The 23649-nt window shown below is 37.8% G+C and overlaps 1 protein-coding gene across 1 annotated transcript; it reads right to left on the bottom strand.

Moving 5' to 3' along the window:
- Window positions 1-809: 809 nt before the first annotated feature.
- Window positions 810-18003, bottom strand: nr1d2a (nuclear receptor subfamily 1, group D, member 2a). The gene is made up of 8 exons (XM_022666406.2): window positions 17673-18003; window positions 12737-12958; window positions 9830-9918; window positions 9427-9571; window positions 7635-8179; window positions 6362-6547; window positions 5002-5212; window positions 810-3808 (listed from the first exon to the last, which is right to left on the bottom strand). The coding sequence occupies exons 1-8, from the start codon at window positions 17686-17688 to the stop codon at window positions 3612-3614; spliced, it is 1611 nt and encodes a 536-aa protein (XP_022522127.2). The 5' UTR covers window positions 17689-18003; the 3' UTR covers window positions 810-3611.
- Between the last annotated feature and the right edge of the window lie 5646 nt (window positions 18004-23649).

The following is a 23649-nucleotide window of genomic DNA, read 5'->3' on the forward strand; positions in this document are numbered from 1 at the left end:
GTTTTTCAAATAATGAGTCACTTAGTTACAGTGATTTTATCGCTACAATATTGGACTTAAGCTTTCTCAATAGTAAGGCGTCAGTATCCAGCTAGGTTAAGTCATTTTAAAGCATTTAAAAGAGTTACTTTCCCAAACGTTTGACTTAATTCTCACTTATTTTTATGCTACTGAAAACTTAACCTAGTAACTTAAGTTTAGTATATTAAAATTAAGCCTTTTTTCAGGCTTTCAACTAATAACTAATAACTTAAAAATGTAAAAAAGAAAAAAAAAAGTGCGTTATGGAGATCTGTAATGTGAGTTTTAGTATGAAAACTGCTGTATAAATATCTATAATTAGCTTTTTAAAATTAAGTCAACAGTACGTTTAAGTAAGAGCTGTGTGTTACTGATTTTCAGAGATGTCAAATAACAAACGTTACTTAAGTAGAAATGTTGGTTATCTCTACTTTACTGGAGTAATTCTTTTATTTTTTAGGATGACTTTTAATGTCTACTTCTTACATTTTCACACAATTATCTGAACTTTTTACTCCTAACATTTTAAAAAACAGTGCACAATAGGACTCTGTTCTTTCTTACATTACTTTTACTTTTATACTTTAAGTAGTTTTAACACCAGTACTTTTTTAAAACCAGTAAAAAGCTTTAATTGATATTTCCTCAACTTCTACAGAAGTCTTATTTTAAACCCTAGTATCTACAAATATACTTCTACATGCAGAGTAATAAATGGATATACTTTTCTCACACTTTATTAGTGTGATTATTAGTGAAATAAGAAAGCAGAAACGTTTATTCAACAATTCACTTTTAGATATTTATTCATACGCTATACACTTTATATATAGAGAGTTATCTGAAACTGAAGAACACAACAGAGCAGATGTGGACAAAAATGGAGAAATGATGGAGATTTTAGGTCTGTAACTCGTTACAGGAGCGTTAATCCGCATTGTTGAGCTGCATAGTGATAAAAGGGGGGTGGAAAAGGGGCGGAGCTACAGAGCTCCTGGAGAAACTCCTCCCATACTCCCATACTGACTGGATTAAAACACATCAAGTCGTTATAAAAAAGGCCATCCGTATGCGTCTTCCTGTCTTCTTATGCTTCGTAAATAACAGAATCCCTTCTGTTAGTTGCAGGAATGACGAGTCATCATCAGGCTTCATGCAGGTTTCCTGTATTTTTTCTCTTACGGAAGACGAACGGCAGGCGTTAATCCGAATACTGAATTCGATTCTTCTTCTTTAATCCTGTTAAAACGACCCCAATCAGTCTTTTAAGTCAACAGACCAATGAGTGCCAGTCTGTATCATACCACTGTGATGCCAGGGGCTTCTGCATAGATAATACAGATATGTAAAAACGGTAATTTGTGCTTGTTTTTTCAGTTCCGTTCCGTTCTGTTCCACTTTACCATGTGCAAAAAGCAGCGCATCCACAAAAATAAAATAAAATAAACTCAAAGCGAACGCAGAGCCGGAGTGCATCCCGGCTGCTAGCCGTCATACATTCATGAATAAAACAAACATAACGTCAATTTTAACAGTAATAACATTAATAACACAAAGACAACTGTGTGACATTTACATTTGGAGTCGTTTTTTTTTCTAAAAGGATGCAAAAAGAAGTTACACATACAACATCGCATTAGCACCTATTGCACATAGTCCAGAAACTCTGATCATCTGCGTAATATCCCCTCTTTATTCCGTACAGGGGTAAAAAAAGAGTAGTGCACATAAAAAAGCAAGCATAAGAACAGCCATAGTAACCACTGTCACGCAAAAAACAAAACAAAAAAAAAACTCATATCTGGGCTTCTTCTGATTGGCTCAGTGCACGTCCAATACAATGAGTTTCTTTTATTTTCCTAAATAAAAAAAAAGTTAGTTTTTTGCACCAGGAGTGTAAAGCATAAAGTTATCCAAAAGCAGTGTGTAAGACTGGTGGAGGAGAACCTGATGCCAAGATGCATGAAAAAAAAAACTCCAAATATTGATTTCTGAACCCTTAAAACTACTTTATTAATATGAACTTGTTTTCTTTGTATTATTTGAGGTCTAAAACTCTGCATCTTTTTTTTGTTATTTCAGTCAATTATCAGTTCTCATTATCTGTAAATAAATGCTCTAAATGACAATATTTTTATTTGGAATTTGGGAGAAATGTTGTCTGTAGTTTATAGAATAAAACAACAGTGTTCATTTTACTCAAACATAAACCTATAAATAGCAAAATCAGAGAAACTCAATTTTTTCCATAGCTGTACATATATGAGCAAGAATATGTAAATATTATATATATATATATATTTATATTCTTGCTATATTCTTACATTTGTTTTGTAAACTTTTGCATGTCTTTTCTCCCAAAAAATATAATTAATGCCACAGAAGGTTGAGGCCCATTTACACTAAGTTGGATTTTTTCTGACAAAAAATAAAATCCAGAAACATCAAGTTTTAAATATTTAAAAGAATGAATTAATTGTGACTGTGACGCTGTATCATTGTTCAAATTTGTGGGATTGTATTGTATTATGCCTTGTTGTAATGTCTTATAGAGCATTATAAGTGCTCTTTACTGGCTTTAAGTAAAGTGTGTTTTTAAGTGCCTTCAAGTGCTCACTTCACTTAAAGTCTGCAAGACTACATTGTACAATGTTCTTATGAACCCTTTCTTTATAAACCCTTATACTTGTAGTTTATAATGTGTTATGAATGTCCCTGTAAGAACTTATGAACTATAATACTGGCGTATTACAGTCATTATAAGGAATTATGCATGTCATATAGTGCATTATGAATACAGGGTTCATAGGAAGCGTTACCAAAATACTTAGTGGCTCAAGGAATCACTATTTAGAAATTCTTAGAAAGTCTTGCTTCTTCGGCATCAGTGGCCGGAGTCAGAGAGAGAAACTGTCTGTTAACCTTTTAATGCTCTTTCTTAGATGATATGTCTATGTGGGAACAGTTTGGGTAGCCATATTGCAATGGAAACCATAAAATTTAACCTGTTTTGTAGCCCAAGCCATATTTTGGAGTATTTAACTGGACCAATTGTCATAAAAAATGGACAAAATATTAAAAAACTGTGATTTTTTTTTTTTTTTTTGCTTTTGCGTGACAGTGACGATACGCTTATGACTCAATACTCAACACTTGGCAAGAAAACAGCAGTGGTTCTGTGCCATTAGTCAGAAACGGGTCTCAACATCATTCAGTGTTTGTCTCGACGTCCTTTTAAACAGTAAAACATCTCTTATACGTCTCCAATACTGCAATACTGCAATCATTAACGAGTGCAAATGTAATAAAACATAATATGTTAAGTATATTTATATATATATATATATTTACAGAAAAATACAGCATTTCCAACACTCTGTTCCTCAAGCCTTTAAAATTAAAAGGACAATAATAGTAGTAATAATATAATCAATATAAAACACAGGGATTCCTACACCTCTGGTGCTTGGACCCCTAAACTGCTTGCAGTAAATACATTCAGTTCAGTTTTAATCTAAAACCCCCGTTTTTTGGTCCGCGGGAGGAAGGAAAGAGGGGGTCCGGGGGACTTTGGGAGGCTGGTCTCAGAGTTAAGGGTGGACCTTGAAGGCCAGAAGCTCCTCTGAGTGCATGTTGTTGAGGGAGCGCAGTTCTGGAAGCTTCAGCAGCAGCTTGGTGAAGACGGCCGCCTCGTTGGAATGGTTCCTCATGATGAGGTTCCTCAGGGCTCTGATCAGGTTCTCCTGCAGAGCCTCGACGGAGCTCACGTCCTCGATGCCTGTGCGATCTGGAGAACGGGGAAGTAGTTAAGAAATTAGATAAGTAGGATCAGTATAGTTAGAAAAACAGGATTGTGCAGGAATATCTGTCTGTATTAATGTATAATGAAACAATCAATCAGCAAATAATGGTTGATAAATTTGACCTAAAACCTAAAATAAAAGTCCTAAAACCTAAAAACAAAAGTAGGGATGCATATATAGTGAAACAATCTAGTCAGCAAATAGTGGTGTCTGAAAGTTTGCCGTTTAAAAATTTGACCTAAAAAAATTGCCATTCATAAATTTAACCTAAAATAACCTAAAAGCTAAAATAAAAGTCCTAAAAGTAGGGAGGCATATATAATGAAACAATCAATCAGCCAATAGTGGTGTCTGAAATTTTGCTGTTCATAAATTTGACCTAAAACTAACTTAAAACCTAAAATAAAAGTCCTAAAAGTAGGGAGGCATATATAATAAAACAATCATTCAGCATCTAGTGGTGTCTGAAAGTTTGCCGCTCATCAATTTGACCTAAAACTAACCTAAAACCTAAAATAAAAGTCCTAAAAGTAGGGATGCATTTATAATAAAACAATCATTCAGCATCTAGTGGTGTCTGAAAGTTTGACGTTCATAAATTTGACCTAAAACTAACCTAAAACCTAAAATAAAAGTCCTAAAAGTAGGGATGCATATATAATAAAACAATCATTCAGCAAATAGTGGTGTCTGAAAGTTTGACGTTCATAAATTTGACCTAAAACCTAAAATAAAAGTCCTAAAAGTAGGGATGCATATATAATGAAACAATCAATCAGCAAATAGTGGTGTCTGAAAGTTTGCCGTTTAACAATTTGACCTAAAAAAATTGCCATTCATAAATTTAACCTAAAATAACCTAAAAGCTAAAATAAAAGTCCTAAAAGTAGGGAGGCATATATAATGAAACAATCAATCAGCCAATAGTGGTGTCTGAAAGTTTGCCGTTCATAAATTTGACCTAAAACTAACCTAAAACCTAAAATAAAAGTCCTAAAAGTAGGAATGCATTTATATTAAAACAATCTAATCAGCCTGTAGTGGTGTCTGAAAGTTTGCCGCTCATCAATTTGACCTAAAACTAACCTAAAACCTAAAATAAAAGCCCAGAATTCTCCTTTTAGAAACGCTGCTTTATGACACTTCTTGGTTCAATGTTAGAGGGGAAAGTTCTTACCAGCAGACACCAGAACCACGGCGGTGAAGAGACTGGCCTCCTCAGCGCTGAGCTGCAGAGCCGCCAGCTTCTCACTGAAGTCGAACATGGAGGCGAGGAGCTCTCCGGCTCCCATCGACCTCAGCGTCTCCACGCTGTACCTCCGCCCGCTCAGAAACGTCACCGTGCGCTCCCTCACGTCAAACAGCGAGGCGAAACGCACCATCAGCACCTGCAGCACACACACACACACAGAGATTAGTGTCTATTAATAACCGAAATAAACCATTAAACTGGATAAACTAGTACACTATCATCTACTTAACAAGCATTAAACCCTACAATTATTAGTAATTAATACATTATTACTATATAATTAGTTATATAATTAATTACGTTTACATTAGACTCTACAGCGACAGGTCTGAGCATCTTTCAGATAAAACAAGACACTACCAATTAGGAGAGGGCGATACGGCCCTAAAATAATATCACAATATTTCGCAATATAACAAAACACTAAAAAAAAAAAAAGATATATATATATAAAATTTTATTTTATTATTTCATACAATATAATATGGCACACCCCTTACTGAGATATTTTAAAAAATACAATAATTTTATCAGATTTGTAACAGAAGTCAATGATCCTAACAGAATATCATGATACTAATAATAATGCAGTCCTCCAAATATCTCCATATATCCAGAATTAAAATAAAATAAATGATACTGGACAGATATAATCTGTCTCTAGTTTGTATATATATATATAATGGGAAATGAGAACAGTGTGCTTTTTTCTTTTGATGAAAACAGTAAAAAAAAAGTAGTCCCCTTATGTGATAATTAGGGTGAGTGATATGAAATGATATTCGTTCACCATATTAAAAAATGTAGGTGTTTTTATATTATATTGCGTACGATACGATTGCAATATAATCATAATAAAATATCTCCTCCTCGGCAATTTTAGCAAGTAAAACTATATCTGATATTTCTCATTTTTATACTGTTGTAAGCATATCATACAATAATTTCCTTTATTATTGGCTTATTTTGACTTACGGTGTAATTTGCATAATGTGACATAAACCAATCAGTGTGTTACTTGCTCATCATTCCCTTTAAGAGTCAGGTGAGCTCTGACATTGGCGGATTGCTATTTTAACAGTGCAGCTACCTGGACGTGTCAGTTATTTAGTATTCTGTTTATTATTGATGTAAAAGTTGGATTTGTGCACTACTGCCAAGATAGCAATGAACGTCTGACTGCTGACGTCTGTCTAGGTTGTATTTAGTCAGTGGAGCTCCTGTGAGAAAAGCATGAAAATAGGCTGTTAACGGGAGTTTAAGATAATGACACATAATTTCTTACCTCAAACGTTCCTGCTTTAAGCAGGCTGACTTGGTCGTGTTGGGAAAGTTCCTGGAAACCCGGGATCTGTCGAGCTAATTCCACCACTTCCCTCACAGCCGGAGTGAAGCTCTGAGAGAACTCCTCCCAGATCTCGTGACTGGGCTTCGACGGGTCTACGACAGGTGAGGTGTTCATAGGACACACCTGTAGGAAAATTAAATATACATCAGTCATTTTAACTCATAAAGTCCCTAAGTGACATATACAGATTTTACCAAATAGAAAACCTCTGGAATATAATCAAGAGGAAGATGGATGATCACAAGCCATCAAACCAAACTGAACTGCTTAAATTTTTTGCACCAGGAGTAAAGCAGCATAAAGTTATCCAAAAGCAGTGTGTAAGACTGGTGGAGGAGAACATGATGCCAAGATACATAAAAACTGTGATTAAAAAACAGGGTTATTCCACCAAATATTGATTTCTGCAATGACTAAAAATAAATGACTAAAATCTTTTTATTCAGAATTTGGGAGAAATGTTGTCTGTAGTTTATAGAATAAAACAACAATGTTCACTTTACTCAAACACAAACCTATAAATAGCAAAATCAGAGAAACTGATTCAGAAACTGGAGTGCTCTCTTCATTTTGTTCAGAGCTGTATTTACTGAACATCCCGGTTACAGCTAAAGATAACACTAAACTAAAAGATCTTTTTAAAAGTGCTAATTAAAGGTTTTTCACTCCATTTAATTACTTTTGGCCTGATTTCTAGAAAAAATTAAATGATGTTAATAACAACGAGAGAGCTAGCGCTTAGCGCAGTTAGCGGCTAATGATAATGCTGCTCCAGCAGTGCTAGCCGGGGTTAGCAGCAGACTACAGGTCGATATATTCAATTCTAAATGGTGAAAGATCTAGCGCTTAGCGTGGTTAGCAGGTAATGCTAATGCTGCTCCAGCAGTGCTAGCCAGGGGTTAGCAGCAGGCTACAGGCTGATAATACTCACCTCTTAACACAAAAGTTAGCAGAGTTAGCAGAGTTAGCGCTTAGCGCGGTTAGCTTTTAGCTAATGCTAATACTGCTCCAGTCTCAGTGCTGGAGAACTAAACTGAAACTCCTGTATAACTCTGTACTTCAGCAGAGTGACTTTACTGCTCCTTAATACCTGACTGGTAGAATTTATACATAAGGAGCACCTTAAGGAGCATTTTGGGAAAATTAAAGGATTTTTGGTTCACCTTATAGTGCAAAAAATATGAAGCGTACATCACAACCACGAACTCACCAGGTGTCCTCGATTCCCTCCTTGTGCGGCGAGCTCGTTCATGTTATGTCTGCTGTACTGGCAGTAAGCGCTGTTATCCATTCGTGCTCCACTGGGGGCGCTGCTGCACTGCGGCGGTGCTGTGTGGTACCCGCTGGTGATCCGCGGGCAGCGGTCGTAGGGAGACTTGTGATGGCTGGTGAAGTCGGCGTCGTTGTTCCACGGCCGCTGTCCGTCTACACAGTTGTCGCTCAGCCTCTCGGTGAGCGGAGGCGACAGGGCACCCCCTGCTGGCCCGGAGCCCAGCGCGTCCTCCTCGCCGCTGTCCGACGAACAGGACGAGGCGGAGCTCATCGACGTTTCCATGGAGACGACCGACTCCGAGTCCCGCGGGCACTGCGGCGACGAGGGAGGCGAGGAGGACGAGGATGAGGAAGAGCCGGAGTCCTGCAGCACGGTGCAGTCGCTGTGCAGCTGGCCGCCGTTCATCATGTTGTTCATGGCGTTCTGCATCTCCAGCAGCATCCGCTGCTTCTCTCGCTTCGGGATGCGTCCGAACCTCACGGCTGCGGGAGAGCAAACAATTCACCATTAAATTAACGATTTTATAGCAATCTATCTATCCATCTATAAAGAGTACCTATCCATCTGTGTGATTATCAGTCTATATATCTATGTACAGTATATGTCTTTCTATCAATCTATTCTTCTGAAATCTATTTACAGTATTCATCCATTTATCCCTTTATCTATCATCCATTTACAGTATTCACCTATATACATACATATATCCATCCATTCATCCGTGTGTTTTTCTGTTATCTATTTACAGTATTCATTCATTTATCCATCCATCCATTTATCTATCTTCTATTTATGGTACCTATCCATTCATCCATTTATCTATCTTCTATTTATGGTACCTATCCATTCATCCATTTATCTATCTTCTATTTATGGTACCTATCCATTCATCCATTTATCTATCTTCTATTTATGGTACCTATCCATTCATCCATTTATCTATCTTCTATTTATGGTACCTATCCATTCATCCATTTATCTATCTTCTATTTATGATACCCATCCATCCATCAGTTTGTCAACTACCTACAGTATTTATTCATTCATCCATCTATTCATTTATCCATCAATCCATCCATCCATTTCTCTATCATCTATTTACAATACATGTCCATTCATGTCTTTATCAGTCATCTATTAACAGTATTTATCCATCCATCCATCCATCCATCCATTTAAAATACATGTCCATTCATGTCTTTATCAGTCATCTATTAACAGTATTTATCCATCCATCCATCCATCCATCCATTTAAAATACATGTCCATTCATCCATCTCTTTATCAGTCATCTATTAACAGTATTCATCCATCCATCTATCCATTTACCTATCGTCTATTTACAATACACATCCATCCATGCATCTTTTTATCTGTCATCTGTTTACAGTATTCATCCATCCTTCAATCCATTATCCATGTGTCGATCCATCCATCCATTCATTTATCTATCATCTATTTACAATATCAATCCATACATTCATTAATTTATCCATTTGTTCATCTGTCATCTATCTTTCTATAAATATCTATAGTATCTACCCATCTGTCTGTATATCCAGCATGTAGCTGGAGTATCTACTGTGTGTCTTTACAGTGTCTGTCCCTTTATCTGTCTACCTGCCTCCCTTCCCGTCTGACTGTCCGTGTATCCATGTTCAGTATCTAGCCTGTCATCTATCTAATATCCCTCCATCCATCCAAACCGAAGCGTCTGAGATCAGCTCACCGTCTCGGGACATGCCCACCGATAAGCACTTCTTGAATCGGCACTGCTGGCAGCGGTTCCTGTTGATGCGGACGATGGTGCAGCTCTCCGTCTTCATGCACTTCTTATACTGGATGTTCTGCTGAATGCTCCTTCGGAAAAATCCCTGCAACACACACACACACACACACAGGGTTGCCAGGTGCGCTTTAATTAAACGGCTGCGGGCCTCTGGAGCATTAAATGAAAAAGATAGGAGAGGGAACACGGTGTAGTTCCAGGCGTTTAAAGCAGAATAATGCAGCCAGTGATTCAGCTGGTTAAACTGTGCCAGACGTTCCGGCACAGCCCGGGTCTAAAGTGTTCCCTTCTGGCACCAACAATAGCCTGTGAAACGGGATCTGGCACAACACTATGTCCTTACCTTGCAGCCTTCGCAGGCGTGCACGCCGTAGTGGAAACCCGAGGCCACGTCTCCGCACACTTTACACAGCAGCACCATCCCATTCAGCTCTGTGGAACACAGCGAGAAAACAGTGTTTATTACAGTGCTGCTCTTTTTTTCACGATTCAAACTTTTTCTACATTTTCTACAATTTTTTGTTTACTTGTTTATTCATTTTTTTATGTTTTATATATGTGACATGGCACAACTATGTCCAACGAAATGAGGAGTACAAGTGGGTCATACATTATAAATTACAAAAAAAAAAATGTATAAATTCAAAATATATGCAAAGACATATATATCTGACTGTTTATATTTTAACTGTATTCATACATTCTTGTTGTAAACTTAAAACTCAAAACAGTACTTTTGCCACAGAAGATTCTCTGGTGAAAAAAAAAAACTTAATTGTACTTATTGAGAACATATTGAGAAATGTCTAAGCATGCTGTAAATATAATAACAGATTTATGTACTTACTTAAAATATATTTCAAAAAGTGCATTAATATTATGCCTTTATCAAATATTTAAAAGTAAACTTTGATCATACTTTTTAAAAAAGTACAATATAGTGTTTATTAAAAAAATAGACTACTATGGAGTACACTCTTTGTTTAATATAATTCAAAATACATCTAAAATACTTATTTCTAAATATACTTTTGTACATTTTTAGTAAAGTGTGTTAAAAGTTACAGAAGTTCACTTAAAGTACAATGTATCATGTAACTTTTTAGAAAGTAAATTAAATTACTACATTGGTAAAATGTTTTAAAAATATATTTAGGGTTGTAAACATACATACATACAGTAGTTTAAATGTTACTTAAGAATATTTAAAATAGTTAATGATAATTAAGTTCTTTTAGAAAATCTGAATGTATCTTTATATATGTATCGTGAAAATGTCTTCAAACATTGTGTTGTAACACCCCTTCATACCATACAGTATATGTAGTATGTTTTTCGATGTATTTACTTGTTTATTCATTTTTTAAATATATATTGTTACATATATAAATTACAAAAAAATGTATAAATGCAAAAAATATGCAAAGATTTATATTTGACTGTTTATATTTTTACTATATTCATACATTATTTTTGTACAATATATTCAAATATATTTTTATACCCAACAAAGTATACTAGAAGTGTGCTGCTTACAAAAGACAGGAACAAGAAGCAAATTTTTGTACTCTAATGTAAATAGATCACATATATTTAACATATATTCTTAGTACATTTCTAATATACTCCGTGTATAATAAATAGTGATACAGTTGTAATACTCATTAAATGTATTAGAATTTTACTTTAACCATATATAAAATATGGGGTTACATACTAGGGGTGGGAATCGTTTACTATCTCACGATTCGATTCGATTCCGATTTTGGGGGCCACGATTCGATTCAAAATCGATTTTTGATTCAAAACGATTTGAATTATAAAAAATTCTGCTTCTGGCTTATGAATCTTATTGAAAAAAAACCCTCCATAATATACACTGGTCCTGGAGCAGGTAATGTGTTACAAAAACAATAAAATGTGCAGGAATGTGGGTCCTCAGTGACAGAGGAATCACTGGGATATCACAATGACGTTAATGAACAATAAATAAATAATAAATAACACTGCTTTATTACCAGGCTACTAGCGGTGGTGTGTAGGTGACGCTGCTGGGCTGATGTGATGATAGCAGTGGAGCGCTAAAGTTCAGGAGCAGCTGCTGATTAACTAGTTAATTTAAGGTCGTTGTATTTCTTCAGAAAGGGGGCAGGAGGTGGAGAAATTAATTCATATGGTCCATTCCTTAATTCCTCTGTGATGAGGAGCTGAAATTAGCTCTGATTAGCTTATTGTATTTTTCCGTTCCGCCTTAAATGCTGCAGCCCGCTGCCACCTGTAGCGTTATTTAAGGTGGAACTGGAAAGTTAGCTAGTTAGCTAGCTAACAGTTACTGAAACTAACTACTAGCGATCTTTTTTATGCTTGTTATGAAGCATTCTGCCATAAAACATTGAAACTACACGTTAATCTAATGTAATATAGTGCTTGTTCTGCCATCTTACCGGTGATTCTCAAACACCTACGCTCTGTGTGTGTCTGGAAGATCTCCGTTTGAAAGGACAAGCGCTATCCCCAGGGTTGCCAGGTCCAACAAAAATACCCAGCCCAAAATCAGTCTAAAACCCGCCCCTCAGAATCGATTTTGGGACATTTTAAATCGATTCTGAATCGTAGTAAATGAGAATCAAGATTCTTATGTGAATCGATTTTTTGGCACACCTCTATTACATACTGTACATGAAGTAGTTTAAATGTTTAAATGTTACTTGAACTATATTTGTACTCTAATGTAAATAGATCACATATATTTAACATATATTCCTAGTATATTTCTAATATGCCTGGTGTATAATGAATAGTGATACAGTTGTAATACTCATGTACTAAATGTATTAGAATTTTACTTTAACCATATTTAAAATATAGGGTTACATACTGTACATGAAGTTGTTTAAATGTTTAAATGTTACTTATATTTAGTATATATTTAAAATAGTTTCATTTTAGTACAGTTAAGCGCACTTTGCACAATTTAAGTAAGACTTTTTTTTTTTTACTATTTTTATACTGTAATTAAAGTATAATAAGTACTTTAAAAAAGTTGTTTCATTTTATCACTCTTTAAATATACTGATTAATAATAAAGTGGCTACAAGAACACTTTAGTGCACTATAGTATAATAATGCTAAATATACTTTAATCTACTTTTTTTATTCACTAGGGTTAATGGTGAAAGTGAGCTCAGCTGGGCTGTGTTTATTGAGGAAACTGGTCCGGCTGGGTTAATAACAGGAAACCAGTACTTACTGGTGATGCCGCTCTTGGCCGTGGACAGAGTGTTCCTCTCGGAGCGGGAGGGGGCGGGTTTTGGCACACTGAGGGCGCCGGCGGTGGGCAGCTCCACTCTGCGGGGCGGGGCTGCGGGCGGGGGCGGAGACGCTGAAGGCGATTGGCTGCTGGAGCTGTCGCTCATACTCGACTCCGGGCTGGAGGCGAAGCCTGAACTGCGGATGTAGGCGATCACTCCAGCTGAGGAAACATACATAAATAAATATAAATACAGTCAGAGAAACGTACAGTACAGTGTATTCTTTACTTTTTTTTTATACACCTCTTTCCTGGGGTGGTCCTGATGAGTGCCAGTTCCATCAGTATAATGGTTAGTTGTTGCTTCTCATAATCTGGATTAGAGCATTACTCAAATATTCACTATTCACTGTATACCTGTAACTCTACCTCTTCACAAATTTACAAGACAAGAAATTCAAGTAGTTATTAACTCTTGATGAGTTCAGCACAGCTGTTAACTGAAACTAGCCTGAATTCCAGGTGACTCTAAGAATGTAAAATATAAAACATTGTTCTTTGTTTAACACTTCTTTGTTTACTAAATAATTTAATAATAATGCGTTTTTCTTCATAATTTGGGCGACTTTAGTATTAATTTACAATGCAGAAGATTTTAAAACAATAAAAAAAAAAAACAGTTAAATGAATAGAAAAGTTATTAACAGAAATATTAACGATGATTGATGGAAAGATCTGAGGTTTAACAGTGTATTAAATAAATCAATGTTGAATCATTATTAGGTACATTCTATTTATGTGTTGTAACTGCTTATTAATGGTTTATGACCTAATAAATAACCATTAATAAACTCCTTTATACACTATTTATAGACCATTTATAAAGGAGCCTTATTTTAAAGTGGAACCCAATTATTTAATAAGTAAGTAAGTAAGTAAAGAAAGAAAATTGGATTCTGTATATCGTCGCTGTCCAATGAAAAACACTTATTTTTTAAAAATAGCAACTTTACAGGAGAGAGAAAAAACCTTGTAGACTTTCAATAGAAGTCAATGTAAAAAGAGTTTATTTCAGGTCATTTTAAAGAGTTTCTATTGGTCCGTTGATCAAGAAATTTTGGCACAGTGTAAGGGACAGTTTGTCTGTTCAAATTATGTAGTAAACTAAAAATCGACGGAAATGGAGAAAAGTGTTTTTCATAGGACAGCGACGATATATGACCTTATATGCCTTTTTATGTCTTTTTTTTTCATCATACTTGATACGTCACAAATTTCAACAAACTAAAACAGAAATATAACACAAAAAAACACAATATGTAATGTTATTAAATATCTATATTTTGTTAATAAAGTTAAATGTTGTTTTTTCCCAGTAAAAACCAGCATAAACCTCATTATTACAGTGGAAACAGCTGAAGTTGATGATTTACCAGTAAAAACGTCACATTCAGACTCTTGGCCTGGATCTGAGCTCTGACTCAGCGGACTTTAATGTTCTAATAGAGAGTCCAGCAGAGCTCCAGCCTCCCCCTCCAGTGTCCTACATCCAGCCTGAGATCATCTCTGTGTGTTATCTCTGTGTGTTATCTCTGTGTTATCATCTCTCCATTCATATACTGGATCTGGATAACACTCTTACATAAAACCAGTGAGCTGCTTCTCCACCCAATACCCCATTACCCGCATTACCCACAGACCTAAAGACCACCCAGCAGCCCCCGCCGGGTCACACGGTTCACCCACAGCCCCTGCAGGAAATACTGGGAATGCTGGACCATTCCAGGAATATCTCCGCTGTGTTCTTCTAATGGTGAACACTAAACAGCACACCGCCTCCACTTCCTGTGTTTATGAATGGGGGTCTCCAACTCCAACACCTCCCCACCCACCTCCTCCTCCTCCTCCTCCTCCTGCTGCAGCACGATCACTCTGTAGGTTTTAGGCCGAATCTCATTTTAATATTTTTATTAGAATTTTTTTTTCTACATTGTAAATGAATACTGACGTCATCCAGACTATGAAGAAACACATAAGAAATCATGTAGTAACTTTTAAAAAAAACGTGTTAAACAGCTGCCAGAGCCCTGAGAGAGCACAATTGGTCTTGCCTTGCTCTCTCTGGGTGTGTACAGGGTACAGTAGATGGCGCTCTTTCTTTCCCCTCATCACTCCTAGGGTGATGTGGATCAGCACAAGGCTGCGCCTGTGAGCTGCTGTATCAGAACCGAGTCGCTGCGCTTTCCTCCGAGTGTTAGCGCTGTGATGCTACTCTGCAATGCTGCATCAACAGCAGTTTTTAAAAAAAAGAGGCGGTGGCTGACTTCACATGTATCAGAGGAGGCATGTGCTAGTCTTCACCCTCCTGGTGTTGTAGCATCACTAGTGATATACAGGGATATACAGCTAATTAGCAGCTGAATGAGTGGGATAATTGGCCTAGCTATATTGGTAGAAAATGAGGCTGGTAACTCTGATGAACTTATCCTGTACAACAGAGGGAACTCTTGTTTTTGCTATCCTGGGGCGAGCCTGATGAGTGCCAGTTTCATCGTTATAACGTTTTTGATGGTCTTCGCGGTAACTGCACTTGAGGATACTTTAAAAGACTAAAATTTAAAATTTCTAAAGGTGTGTCCAAACTTGTTACTGTTACTATATATAGATTATATATGAGCGTTTGACTCTAATATAACTTTAAAAAGAGTTTATCTGTCTATCCATGCTAGACCATCAATAAGACCATTTTTATCTCGCTACAAATACATATAGGGGTGTATTTAAAAAAATTGAATATCATTGAAATGTTTATTTATTTCAGTAATTCAGTTACAAATGTGTATTTTAAGCGTTTATTTCTTTTATTGTTGATTGATGATTGTGAATTACAGCCAATGAAAAATGTAAATATAATATAAGACCAGTTGGTACTTTTGGCAGTGTGGGCAGTGTGCCAAGTCCTGCTGGAAAATGAAATCCACATCTTCATAAAAGTGCAGTGTTGTCCTGGAAAATCATACAGCACTTCATGCTTCCCTCTGCTGACAACTTTTATGGGGATGCGTATGGAGATTTCATTTTCCAGCAGGACTTGGCACACTGCCCACACTGTAGCCAAAAGTACAGATTGGTCTTATAATATACATACAATATTCTAATTTTCTGAGAGACTGATTTTTGGGTTTTCATTGGCTGTGAGCCATAATCATCAAGAATAAAATAAACAATAAAACACTTAAAATAGATCAATAAATAAAGAAATAAAATGTGGATAATATATTGTCATATTGCCCAGATTTTATTTAAAATAACTTAATTCAAAAATACATATATACAAATATAGATCTTATTGTATAAATATATATATATATATATATATATATATACACACACACACACAGACTTCCAATACAATACTGGGTAATGTATATACATATACATATCCTATATACACACATATAGGTGTGTATTGTGTGTGTATAGCTGAGCAAAGGAGTGTTTAAATGCCTGAGTGTGTGTGTGTGTGTACACCCCCCCCCCCTCCCCTCCTCCTCTAGTGTGTATGTGGGTCAGTCTTGCCCTCACGTGGTGCTGCAGCGCCGCCGCACGCAATTATGCAATGAGCGCGTCATCCGCGCGTCTCGACCAATCAGGAGCCGCGGAAGGTACACACGCGCACGTGGCTCGTGTGGCCGGTCCATGTGAGCACGAGGCACTAGTACACAGACACACACTCACGCACACCCTCTGTCTCACTCCTAACCCACATAGGCTTGGCTTACAGAACCAAAATAGCAGCTGCTGCTTTACCATGCACCAGATAAATAAGCACGAGCTTCTTCTACCAGCAGAACACTATTTCAATTGCTTAGATCTGGACCAATAGATGAGCTGTTTTTGGTAGAATTTGATGGTTTTACTGGTCTATATACGCATGATAAACCAAGCTACAACCAGTTTAAACAATGCATTACCAACAGTGCCAAGCCTCTCTATGCTGAAACATCAGTATGACCAGATTTGACCAAACTAGACAACCAGTTTTGCCAAGGATTACCAATCTAAACCACCAGTATAACCAAGTTGGACCACCAATTTGACAAAGACCATACTACACCACCAGTTTGACCAAGCTTGGCCATGTTAAACCACTAATTTGACCAAGCTTAACTAGGGCAGACCAACACAAGATTATGACCAGTCTAGACCATCAGTATGACCAAGCTAGACAACCAGTTTGGCCAAGGTTTACCAAGCTAGGTCAATCTGCTAGACCAGTCTAGACCACCAGTATGACCAAGACCAAGCTAGACCACAAATTTGACCCAGCTTAACAAGAGTAGACCAAAACTAGGTTATCACCAAGCCTAACTTGGCCAGACCATCGGTTTAACCAAACTAGACCATCAATATTAGCAGATTTTATCAAGCCAGACCATCAGTATGACCAGGTTTTACCAAGCTAGACTATCAGTATGACCAAGCTTGAAAAAGACAACCAGGTTGGCCAATGTTTACCAATCTATACCACCTGTTTCACCAAGCTTGGCCATGTTAGACTACCAATCTTTCCATGCTTAACTAGGGTAGACCAAAACTAGGTTATGACCAAGCTTAACTTGGCTAGACCATCAATAGGATCAAACCCAAGCTAGGCAACCAATTTAACCAAGCTTTGCCATGTTTGATCAACAATATAACCAAGCATAACAAGGCTAGACCATCAGTATGACCAAGATTAACCAAATGCAGCTATACAACCAGTATGACCAACATGACCAAGCTGGTCAACCAACAAGACCAGAATCAAATGCAACATAAAGCAGTAAGTATGTCAGTATTGGATACATTTCCACCTTCATAACCAACATTTAACTCTTTTTAACCATCATCACACCACCTGTAATTAACCTGAGAGTCTCAGAGAGGTTCTCACCTGGTTGGGTTGCCATGTCTCCAGCTAGAAAATCAGCTTCTTCTTGCAGGACAGTGAGAAATCTTCTTTAGAGCAGAAGTGTTTGTAAAGCAGCTTTAACACCAATGAACACTGTTGTTTTTGGTTCACACACAGCACTTAGCTCTGGAGTCAGCACACAGGACCATGTCCATCCAACTCAGCTCTCAGGAGTCCTCGAGTTCTCAGAAGTTCCCCAAATCCTCCCAACAATAAAATAAAAACAGAAGAACAATGCTGTACTGGAGATACGAGCTCGTGCTTCAGCTCGAGCCTGGGGAGGTGAATGATGAGTGAGTGGTGGTTGCTGCTCTTGGGTACTCAATGTTCTTGCTGAAGAGGCCACGCCCCCTACACCCAGCCCAGCGCCTCGCGCTCACTTTAACCCAGTGACACACTTTTCCACCGAGCTGGGCGGAGCGCGCGCTCACACGCGCATGCACATGCACATGCCCGTGCACATGCACACACTCACACAGCAGAAACACACTCTGGGGAATGCATTAGTGCATGCAGTAGAAATATAGTGAACTTAAATGCACGTGCAGTTAAATACTCCCAGCTGGCACACAACTGATCTTTAACGTTGAAATGTGGTTGAAGTAATGTCTGCTGTTGTATCAACGTTGAAACAACATTGAATCAACATTTAATGTTAAATGGTTGTGCAAACGTTAAAATTTTTTAACGTTAAATCAACACAACATAATGTCCTTAACCCTCTGACTTAATTTTTGAACTAGCATTTTATATTTCATCACCATACAATATAAACAAAACGGTTGGATGGAGGGATGAAAAGTGATTTTATTTCCATTTCCAATTCTTTACCATACCTGGGGGTATGTTCATGTTTTATTTGTTTTACAAGTTGATTCAACCTTGAAATGCCAGCTGGGCTGTTACTATATACTATATTAGGAATCATGTAGTAAACCTGTACAAGTTAAAGTGTTAAACAAACCAAAATACTCTGTGAATCATTTCTGATGAGTACCAGTTTCATCATTATGACGTTTTTAAACTTTCCTTCACTTAGTTGAGTAGTTCTTATGGAATATTAGAACATCACTCAAATAGAGCTCCTCACTGTATATCTGTAACTCTACCTCTTCACTACTTTACAACTGATGCTCTCAAACACATTAACCTTATTCCTCCTGTTCTTCAATTCCTCAATACTCAGTACCCCATTGGAAAGTCCAACACAGAGCACCTATTATTTGGGTGCTGGGTCAACCAAGATGACCATGCTAGACCATCAGTATGACTAGGTTTGACCATGCTAGACAACTAGTTTGACCAACATGACGAAGCTTGATCAATCTAGGCAACCAGTTTGGCCAAGGATTACCAAGCTAGACCACTCTAGACCACCAGAATGACCCAGTTGGACCACCAGTATGACTAAGACCAAGCTAAGCCATTAGTATTACCAGGTTTTACCAAGCTAGACCATCAGTATGACCAAAACCAGGCTAGGCCATCAGTATGACTAGATTTTACCAAGCTAGACCATCAGTATGACCAAAACCAAGCTAGGCCATCAGTATGTCCAGATTTTACCAAGCTAGACCATCAATATGACCAGAATATACCAAGCTAGACCATCAGTATGACCAAAACCAAGCTAGGCCATCAGTATGTCTAGATTTTACCAAGCTAGACCATCTGTATGACCAAAACCAAGCTAGACCATCAATATGACCAGATTTTACCAAGCTAGACCATCTGTATGACCAAAACAAAGCTAGGCCATCAGTATGTCCAAATTTTAACAAGCTAGACCATCAGTATGACCAAAACCAAGCTAGGCCATCAGTATGACCAGATTTTACCAAGCTAGACCATCTGTATGACCAAAACAAAGCTAGGCCATCAGCATGGCCAGATTTTACCAAGCTAGACCATCGGTATGACCAGATTTTACCAAGCTAGACCATCAGTATGACCAAAACCAAGCTAGGCCATCAGTATGTCTAGATTTGACCAAGCTAGACCATCTGTATAACCAAAACCAAGCTAGACCATCAATATGACCAGATTTTACCAAGCTAGACCATCAGTATGACCAAAACCAAGCATGGCCATCAGTATGTCCAGATTTTACCAAGCTAGACCATCAGTATGACCAGATTTGACCAAGCTAGACCATCAGTATGACCAGATTTGACCATGCTAGACCATAAGTATGACCAGAGTTTACCAAGCTAGACCATCAGTATGACCAGATTTTACCAAGCTAGACCATCAGTAAGACCAGATTTGACCATGCTAGACCATAAGTAAGACCAGATGGAGATGAAAGACAACAAGTTTGGCCAAGGGTTACCAAGTTAGACCAATCTAGACCACCAGTATGACGAAGACCAAGCTAGACCAACACTATGATCAAGACCACCTTAGACCATCAGTATGACCAAAACCAAGTTAGACCAGTAGTATGATCAAAAGAAATCTAGACCACCAGTATGACCAAGACCAAACTAGACCACCAGTATGACTAAGACCAAGTTAGACCATCACTATGACCAAGACCAAACTAGACCACCAGTATGACTAAGACCAAGTTAGACCATCACTATGACCAAAACCAATCTAGACCACCAATATGACCAAGCTTGGGCCTTATCTGGGTTGTACACTACAAATCTAGGGCCTAAATGGGACCTGTGTGAGATTAGTTTGAGAACATGAAACTCCAAAATCCATTCCAGACCCAATGAAAAGTATGAACCCATCAGAATTAGGTTAGGAACAGGATATGGTTTATCCCGTCTGGTTTATAATTCATCCAGACTGCACGCTGCGATAGTGTGTACCAGCTCTGTATATGATCTCCATCAATAAGATAACGTTATCAGTCTAATTACTGCATCATTCGACTGTAGTATTCTCGGTGACGTCCCAGCTGACCTACCTCAGGTGAACCTGCTGGATGAAATCGAATTTAATGACACCCTTCTGAACATTTAAACATGACTGAGGTTTTACTACCTATACCACTCAGCAGCCAGACTGAACATTTAAACTGAACATTTAAACATGACTGAGGTTTTACTACCTATACCACTCAGCAGCCAGACTGACCCTATAAACTGTAATACGTTACCAATCCAGAGCAAGCGTTAAAGTGATGGACGGCATATAATCGCCGTTGGGCGTTTTTAAAAAACGAGGGCAATGATGACGAATCGCGGACATTATCACGTGAACAGGGACGAAACATGGTCTTACGATGCTCATAGACACTGGGATATTTGGACACCTCCCTCCCAGGACTCTTTGTTCTTACATTCACTGACATGAATTAGTGGTTACTTTTCAAGAGCATTCCTGGAACATTATTTCTGTAACATTACAGGATAAACTTCCTGGAAAGGCTTGAACACATTGCTGAATGTTCTCTGTTACCTGGAATCCCATTCCGCCAGAGAGAGTGCGCAACCAACTGTAGAGCTTTTAGCTTAAATGATATATTACTTGACTCAAACTGACTCGCCAGAGACTTAAGACTCAGAAAGGATCCCCAGCATTTTATTTTTTATTTTTTGGACTGTTTTATAGTGTCTATTTTAACATCTTTGACTGCATATAATTTTCATCTATCTTTTTGCATATTATATATATTTTTTCAATATTAGTAGTGCAGTCAAATGTGAAGTAGTGGGTTTGACATGGGGGGGTGTCACATTTGCTAAAATGAATCAAAGGCCACCCTATAGTGACTTAGAACTAAATATATATTTTTCTGTATTTTTGTTTATTATTAGTTAAATTCAACTAAAGGTCACTTAGAGGTCACTTGAAGGTCAGTTATCACGTAATATGTAAAATAATATTACAGATTTGGTTATTATTATTATCATATTATTATTATTATATATAGAATTATAATGTATTGGCATGATAATTCTGGGGTATACTCACATATTCTCCATTCTTAAAAAAAAAAAAACTCAGTAGTGTTGTGTCCTCTATTTTGATTTTTTTCAACTGAAAGCACTTGTCCTTCAATTTAAAAAAATGTAACTTTACATTTTATAGAGATTTTTGGAAGCAGTTAATATAAACGTTAATATAACCCAAACCCGAAGTTTATTACCGCTCCTGAGAGCAGGTGCTTTTCATGGCGGGGGTGCAGATTTTGGCGCTCTTTAAAAATAAAAGTTTATTTTAAACCAATTTCTGCTTGTTCTGCGGTAATGTTGCCCTCGGTTCCTACGCTAATGAGCTAATAGCTCTTTTTGTAGTGTGGAGTTCTTCTTTATTTAGAAAGAGACATGGAAAACGTGTGTGCCAGATGAAAAAATGTGAAGACATTACTAAATAAACAGACTAAAAACGTTTAATTTCGCTTGTAAGTGATCAAAACATCAAAACTGCCCAATGATGTGCACCAGCTGTGCACATGAGAACATTTCATTGGCACCAATATGGTCACCATGAGCCCGAGGGGGAACACCACCACAGTAGGAGCGAGCAGAGAGTTCTGGTTGGATCTAAATGTTCCAGAGAGAATAACACTATGTACTTTAGATTGTTAGAATAAGTATTCGGGTTTGGAGATGATATAATGTATAAAGGCTCCGCCCACTCAGACAGCTTGCTGTTCCCAGACCAGCTCTGCTCGACGTTCAGTGATAGATATTGTCTCCTTTGGGATCTGTGCTGCCAGGAGTCCTGATACAGTTCAGTACACCAATTCCCTCTTAATCCCACCTGACTGAAGAAAGAACACTGTATACCTACAGTATCTTAGTGTTCCACTCAAAAGCTTACCTACTAAACAAGCTTTTAGTTTTCTTCTATTTCCAATAAGAAAATAACTTAATAACCAAGCAAAGAGACAAACCAGCAAAAAGTCCTTCAAATTTTATAAATACGTATACAGTGAGTCCAAGAAGTATTTGATCCCTTGCTGATTTTCTTTGTTTGCCCACTAATAAAGACACTATCCTTCTGCACTTTTAATGGTAGATATATTCTAACATGGAGAGACAGAATATCAAGACAAAAATCCAGAATATAATTTTAAAGAATATATTTTAATTAATTTGTATTTCAATGAGGAAAATAAGTATTTGATCCCTCTTGCCAAACACACTCAATACTTAGTGGCAAAGCCTTTGTTTGCAAGCACAGCGGTGAGACGTTTGTTGTAGTTAACCACAAGTTTAGCACACACACCAGGGGGAATTTTGGCCCACTCTTCTTTGCAGATCCTCTCTAAATCATGAAGGTTGGTGGGCTGTCGCTTGGCAACTCTGACCTTCAGCTCCCTCCATAGATTTTCGATCGGATTGAGGTCTGGCGACTGGCTGGGCCACTCCATGACCTTAATGTGATTTTTCTTGAGCCAATCCTTTGTTGCCTTTGCTGTATGTTTAGGGTCGTTATCATGTTGGAAGACCCAACCACGGCCCATTTTCAGATCCCTGGCAGAGGGGAGGAGGTTGTCCCTCAGGATTGTGCAGTACATGGCTCCATCCATCTTCCCAGTGATGCGGTGAAGTAGCCCTGTACCCTTGGCAGAGAAACACCCCCAAAACATTATGCTTCCACCTCCATGCTTGACGGTGGGCACAGTGTTCTTGGGGTCATAGGCAGCATTTTTCTTCCTCCTTCAATTTTGGTCTCGTCTGACCACAAAACCTTCTCCCAATAACTTGGTTCATCTTTCAAATGATCATTGGCATACTTGAGGCGCGCCTCCACATGTGCTCTCTTCAGCAGGGGTACCTTTCGGGCACTGCAGGATGTGAATCCATTGTTGCGCAAAGTGTTGCCAATTGTTTCCTTGCAAACTGTGGTCCCAGCTGCCTTCAGGTCATTTGCTAACTCCTGCCGAGTGGTTGCAGGACGATTTCTGACCGTTCTCAGCATCATTGCCACCCCACGAGGCGAAATCTTCTTTGGAGCACCGGGCCGAGGTCTGTTGATTGTCATGTTATACTCT

The sequence above is a fragment of the Astyanax mexicanus genome, chromosome 1, assembly GCF_023375975.1.
Source record: "Astyanax mexicanus isolate ESR-SI-001 chromosome 1, AstMex3_surface, whole genome shotgun sequence".
Classification (NCBI taxonomy): domain Eukaryota; kingdom Metazoa; phylum Chordata; class Actinopteri; order Characiformes; family Acestrorhamphidae; genus Astyanax; species Astyanax mexicanus.

Bases quoted from the DNA above. Each gene is read 5' to 3' on its own strand.
- nr1d2a (XM_022666406.2), bottom strand. The intron at 6,548-7,634 runs GTGAGTTCGTGG...ATTTTCCTACAG, and splicing joins GAGGGAATCGAGGACACCTG to GTGTGTCCTATGAACACCTC. The intron at 3,809-5,001 runs GTAAGAACTTTC...CCCGTTCTCCAG, and splicing joins CGTGGTTCTGGTGTCTGCTG to ATCGCACAGGCATCGAGGAC.